Here is a 27,151-nt window from a genome sequence, read left to right on the forward strand (position 1 = left end):
TTACAAAAGTAAATGAGCAATCAGATTCTTAAATACTGTAAATTCTGTTGAATTATAGTTTTTCTCCAAACTGTGACATTTGAACCGTTTGAAGAAGCCCGGCCGATGACAACGAAAGTTTTGACATTGTTGACATCACGTCTCCGAACTGTGGTATTTGAGCTGTTTGAAGAAACCCAGCAGCTGACAACGAAAATGTTTACATCATTGGCATCACGTTTCAACGTAGATGATGCTCACGAGGATGCTTGGCTGTTTCAGCGCATCAACCTCGCGATCATCCATTGTAATGCCGCGAGGGTTTGAGATTACATAAAATGTTTTTGAAGATGAAAATACCAGTATTCTTTGTTGTAGTGTCTAATTGAGGGACTGTGTATGTTTTTCCTTTTTTTTTTTATTCATTTGTTGGTATTTACGATTTACTTTTGTAAATTTTCTTATCTTAGGTCTTGGTTCAGCATTTACATGATTTTTTTCTGGTTGCACTGCTACGGGAGCTTCTATGCTGTCTTCAGACTTTCTAGAAATAAGTCACTTTTCTTTAAATCACAGCCCAACAGGTTTAAAAAAACGAAACATTAAATAAGGAAGTCTTAGATATAGTTAGGTTGAGAACAACATGGACAATCATGACTGGAAATCCCTTTACAATAAGGTCTGCTCAGTCAAGTCTGAGCTGAAGTTAAACAACGAGAATTCAACAGCGCTTCAATTATTTTTAAGTATAGCAACGTTTATGTGAACGCATGTTTTCATTCGATTTAAACCTTCTTTGTTTAATAATGTTTTTAAATAGTCATGAGATATCACGAGTGAAGGCTGCGATAGGGTGTAGTCGATTAAATCGATATCAATCTCTTAACGATACCCATACTTTGTTTTGTCAACTCCCAGAATGGTATGCAATAGAGGATGGTTTAATTGGCTGCTATTTTTACCGGTTTTATATGCCAATGAGAGAACGACATTGTAGTAGCAATTTTGATTTTATAAAGCAAAATTGAAAAAAAAAATGTCCTTTTTCATTTTTGCATTGCCCAGATAGACCATAACTGGAGCAACTGACAATTCGCTTTTTTTGTTTTTTCCTTCGTAAGCGCCACTATTGAATAACCTTTTCTTTGCATGAAAATCATTTTAGATAGTTTCCAATAACGATACACGTTTAAACTGAACGATAAATCACTTCACTGTATATCCATTAGTTTCCAATAACACACATTATTTTCTTTTCTGTTTAGCCCAGTAACATTATCCACTGTTACTACTACATGTGATACTCAAGAAGAACTTCAATTTAAGAACTTATATAACGTTATTTCTTCAACACAGAATTACGCATTTACAGGCATGAAACATTTTCTACTTTTAAAAAAGTAATTTGAAATTTGCTTTTTTCCTTATGCATTGCTATCTAATTCAGATCTGTACTTCACTTCATTTTAGAAGAACATCTTTTATGGAACTATTTTGAATTATAGAACCACTATGCAGGGACTGGTACTATTGTATTCCCCGACACCCAGTCAAGCAGAATGTTATTGTTTCTTTCTCTTTGACTTTCTATCATTATTCTCTTCCTTTTTTTTCTGTTTTTGTTGTATGAGATGGCAAAATAATTAATTACACCTCGCTTATATATATTTGCAAAAAAAAAATTTCTTTATTTATTTAATTATTTATAGGATCATTGAACAATATACCAACTTGAAATGTCAATGAAAGCCTCATCACAGATTTTCCCCCTTAATTGTTGCCACATGAATTCGTCTAAATGAGACAGTAGCATCTCTTATGAAGTTCTGTTGATGTGTTTCAATCGTTGTTTTATTTCTTTCCAAAATGTTCAACATGATTTGTACATACTCCATTCATGTGATTCAAAAAATTCTCGCGATGATTAACTGTCAAATGGTGAAATGGTGGTATCACAGGGATTGCATTTATTCCGTTGTAAGCACTAACAGTCCGTATAGATTTCTGTTCCAAGAAGAACATTTTTTCCTAAATCAAAGATAGCAATGATGATGCCGACCTATCTGGAACAAAACAAATAAACCAAGGCCTGTTGTTGTGTCCTTCCCTCCAAGTAACCATTTTTGGGGAATCACACGCCCGATATGGTATTTTCTTCTTGAAACGACATTCTAATCTCTAATTCAATTACATGTCCAACACCACCAATCTGATAGGGACTGTTCACTAAGTAGTGAACAATTGCACAAGCCTTTGAGAATGTTTAAAAATTCGTTTAGGAGCATAATGAAAAAATGGGGAAATTGATTGTATTACTTCATATATATATTTGGATTAACTCTGGTGCCCTAAGTTTTGTGAGAGTCCTTAATTTCAAGCGACTTATTGGTAATTAATTTAGCAGCCAGTTGTAGTTGATAAAAAACTAAGGAACAGTAACAACAAAAAGAGAAAGAAAAAAGGAAGGGATTAATGATAGAAAGTGAAACAAAGAAACACTAACAATCAATAACATTCTGTTTGACTGGAATACCACAGTATTACAGGGACTATGGGAGATGAGTGGTGAGAGTACATTGTACAGAGGTCTAAGAATTTCCTGAGATTATATTTGCACACACGGAAGTCTAGCATTCACACAAGAGAAGGTGGGGGCGAAAGAAACCTTGTAATCTTTTCTACTCTAGGCTCAAAGCCCGAAATTTTTGGAGGACGGGGCCAGTCGATTAGATCGACCCCAGTACGCAACTGGTACTTAATTTATCGACCCCCGAAAGGAGGAAAGACAAAATCGACATCGGCGGAATTTGAACTCAGAACGTAAAAGACAGACGAAATACTGCTAAGCATTTCGCCCGGCGTGCTAACGTTTTCTTATTTCTTTATTGCCCACAAGGGGCTAAAAATAGAAGGATAAACAAGGACAGACAAAGGGATTGAGTCGATTGCATCGACCCCAGTGCGTAACTGGTACTTAGGTTATCGACCCCGAAAGGATAAAAGGCGAAGTCGACCTCGGCGGAATTTGAACTCAGAACATAACGTCAGACGAAATACCGCTAAGCATTTCGCCCGGCGTGCTAACGTTTCTACCAGCTCGCCGCTTTTAAACTTCGTAGTCTCTGATGAAATTCTTGTTACAGGCCATGCCATGAGGGCGGAAAGAAAAAGTATTTACAGAAAAGAAAAAGTATTGTAATTAATTTAGAGTTATTTCTGCGCATCCATATTTTTTACAAGTGTATGACTGAAGTAGAACTTTTTTAATAAAATATTTCCACAACTAGATTTGTATATTTTTATGTAGCATTTTTAATGAATACGAAACTTTTATTTAAATAATTTCCTCTTTTATAACACTTTAAACCTTCAATTCTGAAAGAATAGTCAGCTCTTTGTTGCTATGACAACGGTGTCAGACAAAACATACCTCCAAATCTATCAAAACTGCCATAAAATTAAATAGAGTTGCTTCTCTCTGCTACTTCAGCGATCTAAATTTCATCCAACTTAATAATTTCACTGAGAGGTCATTAAAAAAAAAAGAAGTAAATAAACAAAAATGTATTTTTAAATATGTCCCCAACATTTTGAACAAATTTCCAGTCGAAGGAAACCCTGAATTTATGTATTTGGCAATGCTTGATGTGCGTGAAATTGGAGATTGATGAAAGTTGGCTGTTTCGTAAACATTAATTTGGTAAAAAAAAATTATTTCGTTTTGTAAGTAAAAGAACATGCGATTCTTTTCTTTTTCAGAATTTGATTATATGCATTATATTGAGAATGTTTTCTTGTTAGTAAGTGATTCCCCATTTCTATAAAAAAAAAAACAAAAAAAAAACAATGACAGTTTTCCTACCAACCAAGTAACAAAAAAAGAAAAAAAGAATAATTAGATTTCAGATCTCATTGGTAAAATAAATAAATTGCTTTTCGTTCATTCCAAACACATACGCATCGTGTTATATTTAGTCTCAGTCGAAATTAGCTTGACGCACGCGCGCACAGTCATGCCAACACAAGTGTGCAACCTTCGACTTCATTTACTTATAACTTTCAGAAAAATTGATATTTATTAATGAAATTTTCTCAGAATGTCTCTCAGATGGCATAAATTACAATTATATGTATGTGGGCGCGCACACATACATACTGTTTTTTTTCCAAAATTTCAGGTTTCGTTATGTTGGTATTTATGTGATGTTGGTCAATATATATATGTGTGTGCGCCTACCAATTTTTGGCGGAGGTAAAGAATACGCACACCACCCGTTTTGGGCGTAACAAAGACTCTAACTCTAACCCTAAACATCGGGTGTGCGCATTCTTTACTTATCTGAAAGATATTCGAAGGACATTTCATTACCTGTTTTTCTGAAAGTTATGAGGAAACAAAGTCGGAGGCATACTTGTGTAGGTATGCCAATATATGTGTGTGTGTGTTAATATCTATAAAATGCAATACAATATTTTAGACCCATTTCGGTCGGTTCAACCAATCCAGTTAGGGAAAATCCCTATCCCGCCACTCATTACACACACACAACAGGCTTCTCTTGCAATATTATTTATTCACGTAGTTTTACATGTTTACACTTTTATTGCCTTCAGGTATTCTCCATTTGAAGCAATGCATCGGTCCAGACGTATTTCCCACTGTTCAAAGCAGTGCTGGAACTCTTGCGAAGTGATGCTTTTTAATGCCTCTGTCATTTTTTCTTCACCTCTTCCACAACTTCAAATTCCAGCTTTCGTCACCAGTGATGACTTTCGAAAAGAGGTCCGGATCAACTTCCAATTGTTCTTTTAGTTCACGACACGCATTCAGCCGTGACTGCTTTTGATCTTCCGTGAGCAAGCGAGGCACAAATTTTGCTGCAACTCTTTTCATTCGCAATTCCTCGCACAAAATTCGTTGGCAGGAACTCCAGGGCACACCAGTCACATCAACAAGTTCATCAGTTGTTAGGCGACGGTCCTCCAAGATCAGTTTATTAATTTTCATTCGTTCGGGAGGTGGACGCTCGTCCTGATGGAGGTTGGTCTTTAAGCGACAAGTGACCATTGCTAAAGTCTGGAAACTACTCGTTAACTTGTATTTTGCTGATGGCAGCGTCCTTGTAAGCTGTTTAAAGCATGACAACTGTTTCGGCCACTGTTTTCCGCAGCAGAAAACGGAAGCACGTTGTTCCTTCGTTTCAGCCGTCACAAAATTCGACGAACAAGGGAGAAGCACCACGTTGCAGTATGATCCTAGTGGACAACACCAGTCGGCAAACTGTTGCCTGAGGGTCGCATCAAGCGACGGAAGCCTGAACTACAATGGGCTTGTCCAAAAGAGAACGCTTCCGGTTACTTTTGGGCACCCCCTTCGTGTGTGTCTGCGTGTATATGTGTGTGTGGTGCGTAAAATAACACAGATGGGCTGAAGTTTACTACGGCTGTTTTAGTCGTGTTTTTTTATTGATGACCAAATTACTTACATCAAAATGTTTTATTGATGACCAAATCAATTACATCATGTAAAAAAAAACCGTTTTCTTCAGGTGAATTAAGAGTAAAACTTACATTTAAGATTTTTCACAGAAATTATATATATTGCATATTGACCCTCACATCTCGGCAATATTAATCTCTTTCCCTTTCTAAGTGTATCGTTCACGTAACATCTATAAATTCTATAAATTACACACACACACAAACATACACAGACTTTCATTATTTGTTTCGTGTTGGTAAGTTTTTCCATGCTTGTCCTTCTTGGCTTTGACTTGTATGTATGTATCACACACACATAGACGAGTATCGCACGCATGAACACACTAACACGCACGCGCACGCACATATACGAGGGAAACACAAAGAGCGAGAGCTGAGATCCAGTGGTTTTGTAGTTCCTTCGTGATGGGCTTCGTTTTCTCTTAAATGATTCCACTCTAATTTGTATGACTTTCTTCTTGTGCCAGTGTCACCCTTCAATCTTACAATTCCCGTGTTACTTTTCACTGTTCAACATCTTTTCCACTTCTAAAGAGACCTTTGCTCGTCATCGGGATATGGACTTCTCCCTCATCTGGGTACTCTAAATATTTTGCAACAAACTTAAGGGCTTCAAGTTTTGGCAGTCTTACTTGATACTGAAGTTCGTTCTATTTACCATTATACTCTTTCTCATCTTATTTTCACTCCTCCCAATTGTGGGTCCTTGTGTCGAAATAGATTTTATCTAGTAGTTTAGTAATAGATTTTATCTAGTAGTTCGTTCTAACTGTCGTTCTTCTGTTTCGTTTTGGTGTTTCATGCCACATTTCTGATAGTTCGTATCTCATAAATCATTCACTTGGTTACAAGAATGTCAACATGACTGGAATCGTAAATCTACCGAATAAAATATGTGGAAGATAGGCATTCTTATTACGTTTTCACGTAATATTTTCAGTGTTTCCTTTCTTTCTCTAGTTTTCCAGATATTTCAAGTTGGCCAACAGATCCACTTGAGAGGATAACATTGAAGTTTAATCCCAAATGAAAATGCTATTTAAAAGAAACTGAAAAAATATTTGATTTATTTGAATTCAAATATCATATTTTTTATTTAAAAACAACACAATTTCAAAAGCAAACAGTTAAAAATGGCAAAAGAAAAATGGAATACAAAAAAAAAAAAGTGGAATGCATATTCTGCATCTGAGTTCGCCGGTGTTTCTTACTAAACATTGCTGAGACAGCCCAAACACTCATGCATCGGAACGGCCAAGCACCTTCACGATCATTATCTGATATTGCGATGAGGCGGTAGTTAAAAACTTCCACGTCACTACCCGGCTGCCCAGGCGTTTCAACTTTAACACATTTCTCTGTTCTATTTCTTCTCTCCTCAGTTTTGATTGAAGAAAACTTTTCAAAGTTGACTTCTGAATAAAAAGAAGTGACAAAAAAGGAAAAAGATAAAGGAATCTCAAAGTCCATTCTTAATTATACAAGGATAAAGACAGAGAAGAAAATCGGGTGAGATGGATAGGGCAGGTCGTTTCTTTTAGGGCTCCGCTCAAACTGTATTAATTCATCTCTATTCACGGTACACTAAGTTCTTATTTTAAGAAACTTGTTTATTTTTGCTAACGTTTCTTCAGTTTCTAATTTGACAGATCAATAAACTTTGTCAAGTGAAATAAGTACGTATGCCTTAAAAAAGATGTTTCTTTTAGGGTCTTTGTCGGAATAAAGATTACAATTGTCTTTTTCAGTTTCTTTTATCGAAGGGAAGTAATTATCATAAAAACTTTGCAAGAGAAGTAACTATTATAAAGGCTTTGTCAAGGGGAGGTAAATATTAAGAAGACTAAGTAAACCTAAATCATTAAAATTAAGTGTTAGTCTAATATAAAATGTAAGGTTGCAGAGATTTTCCTCGTCCACTTTTATTAACAAAAAAAAAAAAAAAGGATATACAATAAATACATATATTTTATTACACATGAATTTATTTTTCATTGGATGAAATACTAAAAATTAAGATACCGATTATTGTAGATTATCTATTGTGCAATAACTTCTTTTTCTCTCCGAGACAAATCCCAATCGTGAACTATAACTCTCTGCTGTTCAGGTGACAACCATATGCTAATTAATACTTCACTTTGAAAGATGGAATCTTCCCATATGCACACATTTCCCTGCTGTTCTCATTTACCTGAATACCAGCAACAAAACTTCCCACAAACTCCTCCTCCTCCTCGGTCCATGTCTGTTTTGGCATGGTTTCTACGGCTGCATGCCCCTCCTAACATCAGCCATTTTATAGAGTGTACTGAGTGCCTTTACGTAACACCAGCATCGGTGCTTTTACATGGCACCGGCATGGATGCTTTTCACGTGACACCAACACCTATGAGCCCGCAAGATTAGGAATGTCCAACTAAAGAGGGATACAGGAGGCATACCTATATGCAAGGACGACCACGTATTTACTTAGCTTGACGTGTCTTCTGGAGCACAGCAAACCGCCAGAAGTCTCGATCCCCTGTCATATCCTCTGTGAGCTTCAACATCTGAAGATCCTTTCTCACCACTTCGTCCCACGTCCTTCCACAGGTTCCTTCCACAATTAGAGCTTGGCACTTCTTTATGTAACTGTCTTCATTCATATGCAACTGTCTACCGCTCTCCAAACTCCTCTAACTATCAGCAAACCTTCGACCACATCTCTTCCCGAATCGTCTATCTCATCTCATTCATACCTCGAAGTTATCATCGTCAGTGACTTTAATGTTCATCTCTGCTTGGTTCTCGAAATTATCCCGTACTTATATTGCTGATTTTTTTTACAATGCTCAACTCTTTACATCAATTACTTACATGCCACCAACACAGACATGTCCGAACACAGCTTCTATCAAAGTATCACCGCCTCTGCACCTCTCAGGTTGTCTGGCACTGTCTCATCACGACAACTTACACTGCATCCACATATGTCTTGGTTCCAAATCTCTCGGACCCTACCGCACTTCAAGTCAATTGACAGGTCGTAGTTTTGTCAATTTTATTCTAATTATCCCTGGGAGCAAATGTACTTGACCCTTAACCCATCAGGCAATGCTAGACCGTTGACTGAATCCATCCACTCAAGCATGTCTCTTCTACATATTACACAGCCAAAACTTCAAACCATTGTATGGTTCTTTCGTTGTCGTGTTGCTGGAGTTGAAGGAAAGAACACACTCTACAATGCTTGGTGAGAATAGAGATCCATGGGCACACAATTTTTACCATATCTTTGGTTTTACACCAAGCCTTGAGAGTGAATTGGATTGACGGAAACTATGAGGAAGTCTGCAAGATGCACAACATCAGTAATTTTGTGGATCAACTTTGTCACACTTTATTGCATTGATTCTGTCTCAGAATTACATTAAGAGTATACATGTCTAATGAATACTCAACTACTGAACCCATAATTTAATGAGTAGATTAATATGGTCCGTCCATAGACTTCCAAATGATATATCTAATCTTTCACCTTTGCTGATGACATTTATTTGTGTTCTTACTTGAACTAGAAGTGATTTGTTTCATCGGAGAGAAATAGTTGATTTTCGTAGCTTGATCTACATTCGGTGACTGAGTGGAATGCTCAGCTTTGCAAAACTAAATTTTATTTATTTTTTAAAAAACTTCTTTCTAATCATATTCCTATTTTTGTACCTGATGATGTTCTTCCTGTGTCTTCTAGTCTTCGTATTTTTTCAGGCTTAACCTTTTCTAAAGATCTTTGGAAAGACTATGTTAGCTCAATTAACAAACCAACTTTTATAGAGGTTGGTTCTCTGTAACAAGCCCTTCATTATTTTTGTTTTGAATATATTTTTCATCTTTATAAATCTCTTATTTGACTTCTATGGAATACTGTTGTTACATTTGTGTTCGTTCTTCTGTTGATATCCTTTCTCTTGATCGAATCCAACAGAGAGCTTGAAGCTCGTTATCATCATTGAGATATAACTTCATTATTTCAATTCTATAAACATTTCTACACTTGTTGTTTTACCGAACTTTCTAATTGTTCCTCCTCTTCAGGTTACTTACTGATCGAATAATTCATCTTTCCACAAGTTCTCATTTTTTCACTGTTGTCTCTTCTTGTAAGAAGAGTTTCTGATTTTCTAATGTAGATGTTTCTTTCCTCGGGCACCTTATGTAACCTTATTTAACTCTTGTTTCCCTGATAGATACAATCTGAATTTTTCTAAATCTTACATTCGTTTTTTAAAAAAAAAAAAACATTTTATTTGTTTTACCTCCTACCTTTGCTTTTGTAACCCTCTGCAAACTAAGTAATTGATTGAGGCTTGTTTTATTACTAGTTGCTTACTGTTTTGATAAGTGTGAGTGAAAAAATAAAATAGAATAAATAGAAAAGAAAAAAATACTTATAACTGAAACCGAGAGAGGATTTACTTAATTATTTTACCTCTAAAGGGAAGGTTTCCAAATTAGCAACTCGCTTTGCATCCAACTCCAAACTGCAACCAATCGGTAAATTTCCTCCTCAAAACTATCCCGCTTCAACCACTTGGCCTATCACAACGTACGCTTACATGCTAAGTGTGAAAACATCTTCAGTCACTTCAGACCATGAAAATAAAATTTTAAAAATCACCGACCCTGAAAATGTTCTTTCCATTATCCTCAACCAAGGCACACCAGAGTTAGCCCCTCTACACCAAGCTCTTCAACTCCTGTCCCACTACAGGGATTTATTCCATTCACGTATCGTCTTGCCGTTATTTCTTCCAAGGCGATAGAGACAATTATTTAAAAACATCCTTCTCCAACACTTTAAACTTCCTCCCTCCTTACCAAGCGCATTTTTCGTAAAGCTATAGTTAATGGAATCCAACCCTTATACGTCTATATTCGCAGCCCTTAGCCTCGAGCAATTGGAACACAATACCACTGCACGCTAATCAGACTTGTTAATTATACGTTATACAGCATCTCTTCAGCTACAATAGTGATCTATGTCACCTTATTATATATTCCCGTTTTCATTTAATTGGCCTGAGTTTCAGAATAAGCAATAAAAAAAAATGAATTTGTAAATTTTATTCATTTATTTTAATAAAAACAATTTCTTACCTTAAAAAAATATATAATGCAGACAATATTTTCGAGAAAAAAAATGAAATTGAAAACCCAGAAGAGTAGAGTGACTGGCAAAAGTAAAAATTAAAAAATGGAATATTTGTTTTAGAGAACTATATGATATCTGATGTCTAAAATGGAGATTTGAGGAAGTTTTTTTTAGTGAAAATAGGAAGGTGTACTAATTCCAAAACTCAACGTTTTGTCCATAAACATTTCACATTATCTTACGTCAGTAGCGTGATACTCTATGAAGTTAAATGTGACTGTAGACGTAACATCTGAGATTTGTTGTTTTTCCCTAGACGAGCTATGAGTAACCTAGCATTTTTCAGCCATTATTCAATGTGTTCTTTAATTTTAAAGTCGGCAAGGTGTAACATGTTTGATATCGCTAGCAGGGCGAACAATTACAACTCATTCAGTGGCTTTGGGACACGTTGTGGAGGGTGGAGGGGAAATAACTCTTGATAAGATTGCTGTAAAGTTACTTAACATACTTTTATTCTGTTCTTAGGCTAAGCCATGGAAAACCCTTTAATGATACTACAAGAAATACTCATGAAAACTCAGCATGTACAACAAGCTGCTATTGTTGATGCCAGAAGCAATATGGTGAAGGCTTCTTCAATTGGTTTTACTGTACGTAATTTATAGATATTTTGAAATTTTGACTTTGCACAAAACCATGTTTTATAGGAAGGTGAATATGTTGATTTTATTGGTACTAGATAAGTAAAAGCCCCCACCTTATTGGGATTGGAATTCAGAATGTGTTCCCCTGTTTCACGCAATTGAACCCTTTATTATAGTTTATTTACTGAATTTCAAATCGATTTTTAATATTTTGTTATATCCCCCATTTAACAAGAATAAGTATCAAATGGATGAATCTGTATTAGATTGACTATAGTCCTGTCCAGTTGTAAATTTAAATCTCACCATCTAATGCTATTTAATACAAAGTTAATCGTTGATTTTATTAAATCCTGTAGCTCTATGGGGTATGCTGTGCAGAATAGCAATTTTTTGCCATCTCATCAGTAAGGTCAAGAATCATTACCATTGTTTTAATGTCAGTTTATATGGGTTGAACAAATGTCAATGAGGTAGATTTCTACTGCCAAATGTCCTTCTTGTTGCCAATCCTTGCTTGTGTTACAAGTAAGGTTTTTTTCTTTTTTTATATTCCACTGTTAATTACACAACAAAACTGTTGAATGATTGGCTATTTTGTTTACAAGAGATATAAACACCCATCATTTTTGCTTACATAGTGACAGTGTGAAGGCAAGCATAAACACACACACACTTAATGGACTTCCGCACAATTTTTGTCAACCAAATTTCTCTCACAAGGCAGTGACAGTCCTAAGGTTATAGTAAAAGACCCTTAACCAAGGTGGCATATGATGGGATGGAACCCAAAACTACATGGTTGCACTGCAGACTTTTTAACCATACAGTACCTGTATCAACAATCCTATCTCCATATCTCTATCTGTCACAGTTATCATCCATTGGCAATATATGGCAACTTTCATCATTCATTGATGTCACATGCTTTTGCCAGTGCAATTTTCTCTCCTTTATACATCAGCAAATTTATTTGTGTTCCACTTTCCTTGTAAATTTGTGTTTATACACCCATTGAATCACATCTTCCTTATTTCTAGTCAACTTCTGTAAATCTTCCATATTCACAAAAAATGAATTCTAAAATAATAATAATAATAATAATAATAATAATAATAATAATAGTAATAGTAACAACAACAACAACAGCAACAGCAACAATAACAACAACAACCAAAGATCCTTCCCAAGCTCATAAGGCTGGTTTCTTGGATTTTATGGCATGTATATTCCCCCCATGGATGAGATGCCAGTCAGTCACAAAAACAAACATTTTTGCCAGCTGAATTGACAAGAACAATGTGAAATAAAATGTTTTGCTTAAGAACACAATGCCTCGCCTGGCCCAAGAATCAAAACCACAATTGTATGATTATTAGTGCAGCACCCTAACCACTAAGCCACTCATCCTCTTAAAAATGAATGAATACTAATAAATGGTATTTGTAGTTTCTCACTGTCATCAAAAGACTGGGGGTACATTATTTCTGCTACATTAACTTACTTGCAACACATTACATAAATATGCACTCTTTAGTTTTGGCCTTCTGCTTGTTACTCATTATAGGACATATAATAACTCTTTTTACCAAAGGCACAAGGCTTGAAATTTTGGATGTGGTGGGAGCTAGTTGTTTAACATCAACTCTAATGTTTGACTGATACTTATCTTTATCAACCTGAATGGATGAATGGCAAAGTAACCTCAGCAGAATTTGAACTCCAAACCTGGTGCCAGAAGAAACGCTGCTAAGCATGTTGTCTAACATGCCATCTTGCCACCTTTATGGTACATCTAATAATAGTCAATGTATTTTAGTATAAATGCAAAGATACAAGGGAGATTTAGATGACTGTTTTGATGATGCTGAAACTGGCATTATTATATTCTTTTTACTTTTTATAAAATTTATATATAATTCAATCTCTATGAAATTATATTACATCTCTATAATCTTGTTTTAGTTTAACTGATATAAAAACCTTTGTTTTATTTCATCTTTTTCCATGCAGTTGGATTATGAAGCACTTGCAAATTTTCAATTTGCTTTCAAAAACCCAATGCTGATCAGAGAAAGGGGACTGGAATACAATAAAATGCTGTATACTGTAGTCCGAGCAGAACCTGATGTAGTTTATGCAAAATTGGTGAGCAGTTTCTTTATCCTTTTAGAAAAGAATGCAGAGATTATTATATACTTGTTGCAAAACCTTGTGAGTGGGTTTGGTAGATAAAAACTGAAAGAAGCCAATCATATATATATTCATATTCATGTGCATGTATCCTTTGTGCCTGTTTGTCGACTACCACTGCTTGACAACAGGTGTTGGTTTATTTATGTCACTGTAACTTAGCAGTCCGGCAAAAAGAGACTGATGCAATAAGTCTCTTTATAAGGTTTAAAAGAAAAGAACTGGTGTTGATTTATTTGACTAAAATTCTTCAATGTGGTGCCCCAGCATGGCTGCAGTCTAATTACTGAAACAGATAAAAGATAAGTATATATATATATATATATATATATATATATATATATATATATATATTGGGTTATCTCGTAAATAATGCGGTTTTTGTAATTATATGAACTAAAAGTTGGAGGGGAAGGGATAAACTGCCTACATCAACTTGCTTATTCTTAGTGCAAGTTTTGAAGAGTGCAGTTCGACTTTAATAGTTATTCTTTCAAAGCTATAATGGAAGTGACAAAGGACCATATTTGGCATATTTTGCTTTATGAGTTCAATAAAGGCAACAATGAAATAGAAAGTGCAAAGAATATCAATGCAGCTTATGGGGATCAGACAATAAGTACAAGTCAGTGTCAATGATGGTTCCAGGAATTTCGAGCTGGAAACTACAGCCTAGAAGAAGAGCCTCATCCTGGAAGATCTGTAGAGCTCAGTGAGGACATCATGCAAACCCTGGTGGAACAAAATCTCATTGTAACTGTTGAGGAACTAGCAGAGAAGCTTGGATTTGGTCATTCAACCATTCATCAACACCTGCATGCGATCGGAAAAGCAGCAAATTGGGTCAATGAGTTCCTCACAAACTTTCTAAGCCTAATCGCACACAGAGAGTGAATGTGTACTCTTCTTTGCTATCACATCTCACAGATTAACCATTTTTGGACCGAATAGTGACTGGTGAGGAGAAATGGGTTGTCTATAAAAATGTCAAGCATCGAAGACAGTGGGTAGGGAAAGGAGAAACACCAGCACCCTAGGCTAAAGAAGGTCTTCACCCACATAAGGTGTTATCTGTTTGGTGGGATATGAAAGGTTTAGTCCACTTTGAACTTTTAAACTCAAGCCAAATGATAACAAAGGAAATCTACTGCAAGCAGCTTGAGCAGCTTAAGTCAGTGCTAGAAAGAAAATAACCCTCTTCAGTTTCAAGATGAAAGGTGTTCTTCCATCAGGATAATGCTTGGCCACATACAGTGAAGATGACATCCCAAAGGCAGTTTGAATGGGAAACGATGCCCCACCTACCATATTCGCCAGACATTGTCCTATCTGATTATCATTTATTCAGCAGTCTTCAAAACCATTTGGACGGAAAAATATGAATACTGTAGACGCAGTCAGAACAGTAGTAGATGAGTATTTTTTGTCACAGACAAGTGAATTTTGGAAGAGGGGCATTGCAAGTCTACCAGATAGGTGGAAGAACATTGTAGAAAATGAAGGATAGTATATTTTAGATTATAAATGAACTTTATCTTAATTTTGAAAAATAAAAAAATAAGTATAAAGAAACTGCATTATTTATGGGATGACCCAATATATGTAGGTGCAAGCATAGCAGGCTTGGTAAGCTGAGGGGCTGCACCAGACTCCAGTCTGATTTGGCATGGTTTTTACGGTTGGATGCCCTTCCTAACACCAACCATTCCAAGAGTGTAATGAGTGCTTCTATGAGTCACTGGCATGGGTGTCAGTTGTGTGACACCAGTATCCACCCTGATTACAATTTCACTTGGCTTGATGGGTCTTCTTTTCAAGCATGACATATTGCCAAAAGTCTCATTCATTTGTCATTGCCTCTGTGAGGCCCAACTCTTGAAAGATGCTTTCTAAGAGTCACTGGCACAGGTGCCAGTTATACAACAGTGGAACTCGACAGGTGCTTTTTATGTGCCACCAGCACAGGTGCCAGATGCCTCTGTGGAGGCTCAACACTCGAAAAGTGTTTTTTACGTGCCATCGGCATCCACTTCGCTTGATGAGTTTTCTTCTGAAGCATGGCATATTACCAGAGGTCTTGGTCATTTGTCATAGCCTCCATGAGGCCCAATGCTCAAACAGTGCTTTTTACGTGCCACCAGCACAGGTGCCAGTTTTGCAACACTGACATTGGCCACATTGCCTCTGTGAGGCCCAACACTCAACAGGTGCTTTTTACATGCCACCAGCATTGGTCACATTGCCTCCATGAATCATTAACTTAATTTACCTATAGGCTGCTATCCTAATTACTTGGTCAGCCAACACAATATTTGCAGTGGTCTTTTTATATGTCTAAATGGTTAAAAGGTTCCACTTCACCTCTGTAGCTTACATTATAATAAAATACTTGTTGGCTGTTTGAACTTTTTATATAAGTTTGAATATAAACTTGCAATAAAAGGATTTATAAGAAACCATAAATTTAACCCTTTAGCATTCAGTTTACTCTGTCAAATGTAATGCTTATTTATTCAAATTGTTTTGTATTAATCATACATTATCTCATAGCTTTGAGATTTCAATGAGTGATTGTTCATGTTCACAGTGAAAGTATAGAATCACCACGAGAGGGTGGATCTGGTCAGTTTAAACATAAAACAGGTAAAACATTTGGATCAGATATGGCCGGTTTTAATGCTTAAGGGTAAAGCTTGAAACTTGATCTTTGATTTTATATGAATTTAAAATGCAGGTGATTAAATTTTGTTTGTCATCAGTAAACTTTATATTGAGCAAATTCCACAAGGCAATCTATCTTATGTCTAACATTAGCTCCTAGCCAATTGAAACTGATTTTGTCTTGTTTCCTAGTTCTATTTATATATACTCTATACTTATCCCATTACTAATACTCTTGAGAAAAGTCTGAATTCTCTTTCTCTCATATCAATGTATCTAATTGCTATAAGTAGATTACGAGAAGTAAACTAATTTATTTTCATTATACATTCAGAAGATAAATATGATATCGATTTCTTGCTTTATTACTGTTGTAAAGCAGTCTTTTGCCACTTTTGTATCTGTCTCTTGATGATGGTTGTCGCTCTGACAGATATTGTTATATTTTGAAGTCGTCGATAGAATGTTTCTAACTGGCACTCTACGACCCTCAGTCATACAGTGTTATTATCTTCAAAATGTTGGATCGATATAACGTCCACTCAGTATCACAATATAATTACTATATTGGCACAGACACGACTATCAACACAGTCTACACATACTCCTGACCTTCTTCTGTCAACTAGCTACTGGTCTATTCATAATGGTTGGTTCCTACCACTTTTTACCGGGAAGGATGTACAGTTTCACTAGACATCTCCCCTTTTAATTATTTTATTTAACAATCAAATACTTTAATTCATCCTACCTTATAATATATATATATTCTCAATATCTTTTCTTCTTAGAGTCTACTTTCAGTGTTCTTCCTTTTCCTTGTACATGTGGTTTCAACTTCTTGTAATGGTGTTAGAACCTGAAAAGTGTCATATAGCCAATCCATCGGTATTTCTACTCTTGTTGGTTCCTTTTCTATGAGTCTTTCATTAAGCTGATTTCTATGTCTCCTTTCCATTCCATTTCTGCTTCTTACGCTATACAGCATCTTCCAATGTATGTTACAATTTCTTCTTCTTTCCAGTATTGCTTGCCATTTTTGTACATTCTTACATATACCTTATCACCGATTCTAAGGAATTTAGGCATGTCTATTCTATTCTTCACTGGTAACAATAGTTACTAGTCATTGGATACCATTGTATGTCTTCGTACTGGAATACACCTCGTGACCTTAGGCCATTTTGGGTAGCTGTCCACTACTATTAAGTAATAATATCCATTTACCGGGCCTGCAAAATCAATATGCAATTGGGACCATGGTATTTTCACTTCTGGCCAAGGTTCACGTTTTGTAGTAGGTAGTTTTGCTTCCAGCACACGTCCTCTGCAACATTTTACCAGATTTCAACTTCCTTGTCCAAGCTTGGCCAGTATATGAAACTTCACATCAGTGCTTTCATTCTAGAGATGCCTGGGTGTTGTACATGAAACTCTTTTAGCATTCTCTTCTGTAATGTCTGTGGTATGGCCACCCTCTGAGTGTACATTAGTACACCATGATATATAAAGTACACATTCACCCAATATTACAGTATAATTACAATATCAGCACAGACACAACTATCAACACAGTCTACATGTACTCCTGACCTTCTTGACCGTCTTCTGTCAATTGGCTACTGGTCTATTTATAATGCTTGACTACTACCACTTTTTATTAGGAGGGATGTACAGTTTCACTATACAACAATTGCAAAGTAACACAACAGAAGGAGAGCAGGTATAGTCGATTATAAAGAACCAAGTACCAACTTATTTTGTTGACAATCCCCTCCACTCAAGAGAGGACCATTCCATTTTCAAGACCATTCCATTTTCCCTGAAAGAATGATACAAACATTTGTATTTAATCTCAAAGATGTTTCCACAACATTTATAACATTTCTCTTTCCTACCAAATTTCAAATCATTATTATCATCATCATCACTGTCACCATAACCATCACCACCACTGTCGTTTTAATGTCCACTTTTCCATGCTTGCATGGGTCAGACAGAATTCAGTGAGGAAGATTTTCTATGGTTGTACACTCTTCCTGTCAATAACCCTTACTTGTTTCCAAACAAGAAAATATTTCCTCATAGCCAGACATGTTTTCATAGAAGACCTGAAATGAAGGACACTGCTTGTATTTCACTCCTTCAAATTATTTAGCAAAACTATATCATCATCATCATCCTTTAACGTCCGCTTTTTATGCTGATATGGGTTGGATGGTTTGACTAGAGTTGGCAGGCCAGAGAGCCACACCAGGTTCCAGTCTGATTTAGCTTGGTTTCCTGGATGTCCTTCCTAACACCAACCACTTTACAGTGTGTGTTGGGTGCTTTTCTGTTGATGTTATTGTTGTTTTACCCTTGGTCTGCCCTGATGAAAAGACCATCATACAATTGTTTTTGTCCTTTTACAAGGATTGTGTTATCTAGAACTCCATTATCTTTACCTTTTATCCTTTATCTTTTACTTATTTCAGTCTTTGGACTGTGGCCATACTGGGGCACTACTGTGAAGAGTTCAGTCAAACAAATCAACCCCAGTGCTTCATCGTCATCATTATTGTTGTCGTCGCTATTGTCATCATCATCATCTTCTTCTTCTAATGTCCATTTTCCATGCTGGCATGGGTTGCACAGTTTGACCAGAGCTGGCAAGTTGAGGAGCTGCACCAGACTCTAGTCTGATTTGGCTTGGTTTCTATGGCTGGATGTCTTCCCTAATGCCAACCACTTTATAATGTGTGCTGAGTGCTTTCAAGTAACCATGCGACAATGTACCAGGATGTACCATGTGACAATGTACCACACAGTGTTTAACTTTACCTCTCTGTATTCTTAGTTTAAATCTTGCTTAAGTTGACTTTGCTCTTCATTTCAGAGTTGATTTAACAAGCTATGCCCTCTTTCCTAAAATGTGAGGCTTTGTAATAATGTGTGAAATCATTATTACTAATAGTGGGGTGGTGGACACGCAAAATAATTAGAGCATTAGACAAAATATCTTGTAATGTTTGTCCTGGCTCCTTACATTCTGAGTTCAAATCCTGTCAAGTTCAACTTTGCCTGTTATTATTTTTTCGGGGTCAATAAAATATTGGTTGTCAGCTAACTCCTCTAACCCAAATTTTAGGCCTTGTGCCTATACTAGTAACTATTATTACTGGGAACATCCATATGTCACTGAAATCTCAATCTTTGGATTGATTTGTGCTATATATAGTCTTGACAACAGTCTCTGTTAATTCTCTTTTAGTATTTGGTTCATAACAATGTAATCACATATAACAAAAAACAGTTCTTTTTTCTATTTATTTTTTGTCTGTCTAAATATAAAGATGAGTCTGTATGTAAGAAATGCAACAGTCTCAACCAAAACAATGTTTCTATTCCAGGATAAAAGAGGGATTGTCTTGGTAAAAACTAACACATTCATTGTTGTAGCTACTTACATTGAAGGCATGTATCCTAGTGTATGTGTTGAAGCTGTTGAAAGGTTAGGTGAGTAGAATAAATTTTCTTCGCTTACAATTGAAATCCTTTTAATGTTCTTATTTTTATTTTATTTTTTATCCACTGATGTTACTGGAAATTATGTGGGAAAGCTTATCGATTTCTCCATCTGATTAGGATGCTAGTTTGTTGAAGGTTTTGTTTGTAACTTACATAGATGCAGAAACCCCAGTATTGTCTAATATGGTCTTCTCAATGGAGGCACATTTGAGGGAACCACGGTATTTGTTTGTATTGTATTGGAGAGATCAATAGAAAAAACTTTTATAACTCTATTTCACTGGGACCCTTGGAACCTGAGAAGAGCACCTGAGGAAGTTGAGCCTCCAAAAGTTTAGAGAATACATGGGGTAAACCAGTCAGTCAGTGGTCTTGTTATAGAACCACTTTAACATTTGTACCCCATCTGAAGTTCCCTTACAAATATCAATTCATCTTCTAACACTCTCTTTGTTTCTGTCCATTTAGGTTCCATTGAAGGAATTGGTTTTCAGATCTGGTCAGTTGGTTGGTTGTTGAGAGTCCTGCAACATGGACCAGCTAACTGAGATTACATCTTGCATGTTGCTTGATGATTACTTTTGTTCATGTGAAAGTTTGAATTTGGCATTGCAAACTACAAAACACTCACTGGTTGCACATTCCAGCCATGTCGTTGCATCTTTTTTCTTAGGCACAGTGGTAGACATAATTCAATGCTCAGTCTGATGTCACCGCTTTGTCTTTAGGTACCTTTAAAACAGAGTTTATTCTGTTGTAAGCCTTCAGGCCAGATCTTCAGTCTGAGAATAACTTCTCCCAACTAGTGTCAGAGATGATGCAAAGGATCACTGGCACTACCCTCCCACCTCTGAGAAGGCAATATCCCACACTAATCTCCATTATTCAATGTGTCCTTCTTTTTTAAGACACTTTATTGTGATTGGAATGGGATTTGGTTGCTATTTTCTATCAGGTTAAGTGATGACTACACAGAGACTCCCTTATTAACACTATGCTTTTAAGATGAGAGAAATTGAATGTTATAATGATCATGCCTTTCCCATGAGCATTTTCAGAAAAAATTATATAAAATGGGTTTCCACTTAAGATTGAAACTGCTTGGTAGATTTGGTTTGCAGGGAACTTACTTATTGCTTTAAAGCACTAAATAAACTGTGAAGCTAAATATTGAAATGCATTCAGGCCAGCAGTGAATAAATCAATTTTCTATAAAAATAGTCAGTGGATATGATGACATGAGGGTTAATACATGAGACTAAAGATATCATAATGCTAGTGAAATAGAGCAGATGATATAATTTCCTATTCTTTGTCTGTTTAGTCATGAAATTGTGCGGGTTTTTTTTACCTTTTCTAGTGTTGCAAGATAGTGTAATAGATAAGGTAACTCATTGGTTTGAGCATATGTAACTCAACTTTTACAGGAAAAAAGTTGATAAGTGATTACTATGGGACCTGGTAGATGATGCACAAAAGGGGTGATAAGAGAGAGAGAGAGAGATGGATCTAATAGGTGGAAATGGTATGCAATTAGCTGGTTCAGAGATGCAGTGGCTGTTGTAGCAGTAATAGAAAAGACAATGAGAGAGAGATTACAGTGAATCTGAGGAACAAAGAACGTACTATGTTGGTGAGTGAGTCATGATGATAATATACAAGTGAAATGAAATTTTGCAGGTGATATATCAAAATACTTGCTGATGATGTGGGTTTGTTTACAGATCCATTTATATCAATCTTCTCCACTTACTAAACATTGAATGCATGTGGAATCTGACATATCTTAGTTGTATTTGCTTCTAGTCATTCAACAATTTCATGTGAACTCTCAGGCCAAGTATTGATGTTAGAGACTGTGTCAGCAGTAGGTTAATGACACAAAATAATGAAGTGACAATCAACCTACACACCAACTACTGACAACTGCCCAGGACTAACCACAGTGTCAAGTGCTTGTCAGGGAAGTCACTAAGGGTTTGTTTGTTGATTTGATGCTGCAAAAAGAATTTTGTAGCAGAAAGAATTAAAACAGAGCTGCTATGAAAGTTTATCAGTCGAATTTTACTTTCACAGGAAGGTTTCAGTTCAGCACTGCATTTTAAGTGAACATTTGTAGAATGATCCTATAGGACTATTTAGAGTTAAGTACCTTGACCACTGACACAGCATTGTGCTACTGATGGGATATGAACCATCAACCCTTCAGATAGTAGTCTGACACTTTTTCAACTAAAACTCAGATAATGGATTAGGATGATTATTAGGGGTATGTATCCACAGTATGAAATATTTAGACAATACTGAAAGCTCTAGTTTTATGTAGTATGTATCTTTGGTTGTTGAACCCAAGTGAGGAGTATTTGTCTCCAAGCTATCCCTAAAAAGAATTATGTGAGTGCTACATATTTAATGAAATATTCATCAATACTATAGTATAATCATGGCCATTACAGTAATTCCTTGTGGTGCATGCTTGCAGATTGCAAGAACCTGTACAATAGTAACTAAACGTAATGCAAAATCACCCACCCCTCAACTGATATCTGATCACCTTAAGGATCAGACCATCTATGATTCTAATTGGTATATTTGTATACTGAAGTATTTTTCATTTTTGACATTAATTGTACAAAAATCCTGTTTTATTTTATTCTGTAGCTGATTACCTGAAATTCAAGAATAAATGAAGTTCTAAAGAGATAAATAAGAAAGAAGAAAAAAAAGCAAAAGTAAAATTTTTAAAAAGTATAATAAAGTAAACGTAAAATTTCAACTTGTAAAAAGAAATGTGATTTTAAAAAACAAAATCATTTTGTTGTATTTTTTAATTTCTGTTGTAGTATAAATGTTTTTTTTCTTTTTACTGTTGAAGACAGTTTTTTTATGTTTGTTTGGCTCCAGTCCTCAATCAGTCCTGAGTAAGTAGTTCTATTCTCAAATTTATCCCAGCCATAGCATCCTGTCTTCTTGTATGTCTATGACTACATTGCTCTTGTCTGTAGCAACCAGGTGAAATTTTTCGCTTTCCACTGTTTTTGTCTGTTTACTGGACCAACGAGGGAACAGCATCTCTTTAGTTGTGCATTGGTTGTACAATGCACAACAGAACTAAAAGCTCACTCTTTAGCAGTTCAAGCAAAGCAAGGAATTAGCTGAATTAGTCATTGTCTGTTTTTGTTCAGCTAATCTTAATATGAGACATGTTTCAGCTGAATGAGATATCGATTTGCCTTATCTCTATTCTGTCATATGTTAATTTCTTTTCTTTTATCTCAGCAACATTTCCCATTTCACTACATATATGACCTGAAACTTCTTTGTAAATGACTTTCCCAACGCATTTATATACGCAAAATTACCTCTGCAACAAATGTTTACTCAAACATTGTTTCTAAGAAAATTATAATAGAAAGTTATTTCTTCTTTGTGCACAAATTACTATTTCATTCAAATCTGTATTTTATGGACAATTGGAAGTAAGCATATGCTGTTTAGCCACATTGAAGTGGCATATCACTTAGGCTGGCAGTATCACTTACTTCTGGTAAGTAGGAAATTTCTCTTTCACTTATCATCATCATCATCATCATCATCATCATCGTTTAACGTCCGTTTTCCATGCTAGCATGGGTTGGACGATTTGACTGAGGACTGGTGAAACTAGATGGCTACACCAGGCTCCAATCTGATTTGGCAGAGTTTTTACAGCTGGATGCCCTTCCTAACGCCAACCACTCAGAGATTATAGTGGGTGCTTTTACGTGTCACCCGCACGAAGGCCAGTCAGGCGGTACTGGCAACGGCCACACTCAAAATGGTGCATTTCATGTGCCACCCGCACAAGAGCCAGTCCAGGGGCACTGGCAACGATCTCGCTCGAAAATCCCACGAAGGCCAGCCAGGCGGCACTGGCAATGGTCATGCTCAAAATGGTGCATTTCATGTGTCACCCGCACAAGAGCCAGTCCAGGGGCACTGGCAATGATCTCGCTCGAAAAATTTCATGTGTCACCCGCACAAGAGCCAGCCCAATTTTTACTATATTGGTGACCTTGACTTTTGATGAAATAGCCATTTTCTGATAACAGCAACAAAATCTCCCAAGCTACTCTTCCAACTCACTGCTATCACTATGATGGCTGAAGCAACACCAGAAAATCAATCAAGCATCAGCTTAACTTTTAACATCTGTGCCACATGATTCTGCCCAATGGTACATGTATCTCTCAGACCTATACTACCTGAAACTGTTCCAAATCAAAACAGTGTTTTTTAATCCTTTAGTATTTAAACTGGTCATATCTGACCCAAATATTTTGTCTGTTTTATTTTTAAACTGGTCAGAACAGGCCTTTCACAGCTCCCCAACATTGTCTTTTTACAAATAAACAACCGCATCATCAAAATCTCAAGGCTACAAGATAAGGCATGATTAATTTAAAATGATGTGAATGCATAATAAGCATTACATTTGACAAAGTAATCTGAATGCTAAAGGGTTAAAGCAAGTTATTTATTCTCTTATCAAAGGGAGAAAACTTTAATTCCTTCATCTATTAGTAATTAAAACTCTAACGTTCACTATTAAAATCAATACATACATTACTGAATTTTTTGTCATTTAATCTCAAAAGTTTTTTTGTCTTATTAAAATTTTTGGGCATATCTGTGTGTGTTGTTACTGAAAGCTTACCTGTAAATTTCATTATGTAAAAGACACAAAAAGGTCCAAGAAAAACATTTTGTTTTGTTTGTAATTTTTGTATGTCCATGTTTGTACTTTATATATTACAGACATCTTATTTTTTAGTGTATCTGTTTTATCATGTGATAAATTAATATGCAACATTAATTATAATACAAATGACTATTTACATTAAACATGACCAAGTCTTTTCTACAATAATACTAATTTTCATGATAATCTGACACAAATAAATACACTATAAGCATTTGAACAAATAAGCTCAATTTTAGGTATTTTCTGCTTAATCAATGAGCTGAGAATTTGATTGAGAAAATTTTTAACAGGTTATTAAGAGTTTAAGCTGCTTTCTGGATCAACAACTCAGCGCCAAGCCTGGAATTTGCTACAAGTAAAACAGCAATGGATAGCAGGCCTGCTAATGAGAGGACAGCAGGCTAGCTATGGTAAATCCTGTATAGCAGTGATGGATGGTAGATACACTTGTGAAGACGTTAGAGCAGGTATAAAGTACCAATTCAGATGCAGTAATCCTCAGACAACTCTTATCAACCTTAGCAGAGAGGACCATGAACAACTGTGCACTCAACACAGTCACCATTTCATTACCTTTCACAACTGCAATTTGTAATATTGAACTCTAGAACAAAGTATTTCACTTTACAAACCAGCTGGGAACCAAGAATGTAAATTCTTCAATATATATATATATATATATATATATATATATATATATATACTAAAACACTTATTGCCCGTGTATTTTCTACAAATACACTTGTATGAAAATACACACATTATGCAGAGCCACTTATGTACTGTACACACTTAATGCAGACCCACTTGCATCTTGTGTCCACATCATGCAAATCCATTTATATTTTGTGCACACATCATATAGACCCACTTTCATCTTGTGGATATATACTTGACATGCTGTGTCACCCTTTGGCTGACAGACCATCTTTAACATTTACTCTTTTGAGTATATTTGTATCATAATTTGATTTTTTACCACCTTTGCTCCCCAGCAATATTGACAATGACTACTGTAATAACTTTCGTGTAACTGAATGAAAATTTAGTTATTCCCTATTTTTCACTAGTTTATTGAAAATCTGAGAGAGTAGTATTTCAATTACACATTGGCTAAACAAAATTCAAAACTCTTCTCTCTCTCTTTCTCTTTTCTTTACAGAACTCAATCAGAATAAGGAACCATAAAATTAGTCATTGTCTACTCTTGTTTCAGTCTGTCTTATTACAAGAAACGTTTCTGTGGAACAAGACATCAATTTACTCTTTTCTGCCATGCAACTGCTTGTGTCTGTTAATTTCTTTTCCTTTATCTCTGTAACATTTCTCATTCTCTTATGTCTGTGGCATTAAAAAAACTTATTTTTCATGAAAATAAAAAATACACCACTAACTTTTAAGCACATCCACATGCACAACATTACCTCTACAATATGTGTTAACTGAAACCTTGTTTTAATGGATGTTGTAATTGAATATTGTTACTTTTTCCCCTATGTGAATCACAGTTTTATTTAAACCTCTAAATATTGTTTAACTACATTGGATTAGAGTACCACATCAGTTGGCAGAGCTCTATCTTTTGACCTTTTGGCGGTATATAAAGAAAAAAGAACTTATATGCAAAATGGAGACAAATCACCACAATTTTTTTAAAGTGGAACATTTGAAAACTGTGAACTGTAAATGCATGAAACCTAAGGTAGTGACAAAAAATCCACAAATAAAGAAAGTATGTATCCACCAATGCAACGCTGAGTAGTCATTTTCACTGTTTGCCACACACACACACACACATGCACACAATGTATTTTTATTGTCTCACATCAATATTCTCTCCACGTTCTTTTTAAGGCTGTATAATGTAATCTGAGGGATATTTGGTTGCTGTTTATAGCAGATCACATGGCCTACTAGTTATAAATAATAAATTATTCCCGTCAGTGAAGTAATCATTGTTGTTATGTAGCCTTTGGGTTAGCACTGAATGAGAAAACCTATGAACAAGACACTCTAGTTGTGATTATTCTGTCATTATTTCAGGCATAGTAGTGTATCCAGAACTACATTATCCAGCAAATTTGTTCTTCCCTTCAACAATTGGGTGTGAATTGAAGGAGGATTCAACTACTATTTCAAACAGGTCGAATGACTGTGTACAGGTTTTACTGTAGTTTTCACAGTTGGATATTTTTTTACAGCTAATTACACCTTTATGATGTGGGATGTGGAGCTCGTCTGTTAGTTTAGCAAACTGAGGCAAGCAGAAGTATATCCTTTACTAACATACAAGTCATTGGTTATAATAAAATTTTATTAAATCAACTTATATAAATACCACCATTACTTTCAAAGCTGTTGCCTCACTTATATAAGGTAATCCTTTACATTATGATGATAAACTCAAAAGAATTCACAATAAAAGAATATACATGTATGGTCATGGTTGTGTGATAAAGAAGCTTGCTTCCTAACCACTTGGTCTTGAGTTCAGTCCCACTGTGTGACACCTTGGACAAGTGCCCCCTTCTGCTATAACTCCAGGCTGATCAAAACCTTGTGAGTGAATTTGGTAGATGGAAACTGAAAGAAGCCCATCGTATATATGTGTGTATGTATGTATGTATGTATGTATGTGTGTGCATGCATGTGTGTACACCCTTATGATACAAGTAAAATTGTTCATTCACAGTCTTCCATGAGAAACATGTCTTGCTTTAGAAAACTGTTGTTTGGAAACAGGTAAGGGTTGGTGACAGGAAGGACATCTGACTATAGAAA

The 27,151-nt window shown here is 35.7% G+C and overlaps 1 protein-coding gene across 11 annotated transcripts; it reads left to right on the top strand.

Annotated features, from left to right (window-relative positions):
• The first annotated feature begins 237 nt into the window (after positions 1-237).
• LOC106877913 (profilin-4) lies at positions 238-26,117 on the top strand. 11 transcript variants are annotated; one of them, XM_052965563.2, is made up of 7 exons: positions 1,246-1,379; positions 1,689-3,702; positions 11,144-11,268; positions 13,276-13,410; positions 19,509-19,614; positions 22,288-22,358; positions 25,533-26,117. In XM_052965563.2, the coding sequence occupies exons 3-6, from the start codon at positions 11,152-11,154 to the stop codon at positions 22,314-22,316; spliced, it is 387 nt and encodes a 128-aa protein (XP_052821523.1). In that variant the 5' UTR covers positions 1,246-1,379; positions 1,689-3,702; positions 11,144-11,151; the 3' UTR covers positions 22,317-22,358; positions 25,533-26,117. The 11 variants fall into 11 exon arrangements, with proteins under 11 accessions (XP_014782461.1, XP_052821524.1, XP_052821522.1 ...); XM_052965564.2 differs by lacking the exons at positions 1,689-3,702; positions 25,533-26,117 and adding an exon at positions 347-376 and having other exon boundaries at positions 1,245-1,351; positions 22,288-22,436; XM_089347630.1 differs by lacking the exon at positions 25,533-26,117 and having other exon boundaries at positions 22,288-22,436.
• Positions 26,118-27,151: the final 1,034 nt, after the last annotated feature.

The sequence above is a fragment of the Octopus bimaculoides genome, chromosome 2, assembly GCF_046866305.1.
Source record: "Octopus bimaculoides isolate indiv1 chromosome 2, ASM4686630v1, whole genome shotgun sequence".
NCBI lineage: Eukaryota > Metazoa > Mollusca > Cephalopoda > Octopoda > Octopodidae > Octopus > Octopus bimaculoides.

Excerpts from the sequence above, each read along its gene's own strand:
- LOC106877913 (XM_014926975.3), top strand. The coding sequence starts at position 11,152 with ATGGAAAACCCTTTAATGATACTACAAGAAATACTCATGAAAACTCAG. Across the intron at positions 11,269-13,275 it reads CTTCTTCAATTGGTTTTACT|TTGGATTATGAAGCACTTGC; the intron begins GTACGTAATTTA and ends TTTTCCATGCAG. Across the intron at positions 13,411-19,508 it reads ATGTAGTTTATGCAAAATTG|GATAAAAGAGGGATTGTCTT; the intron begins GTGAGCAGTTTC and ends TTTCTATTCCAG.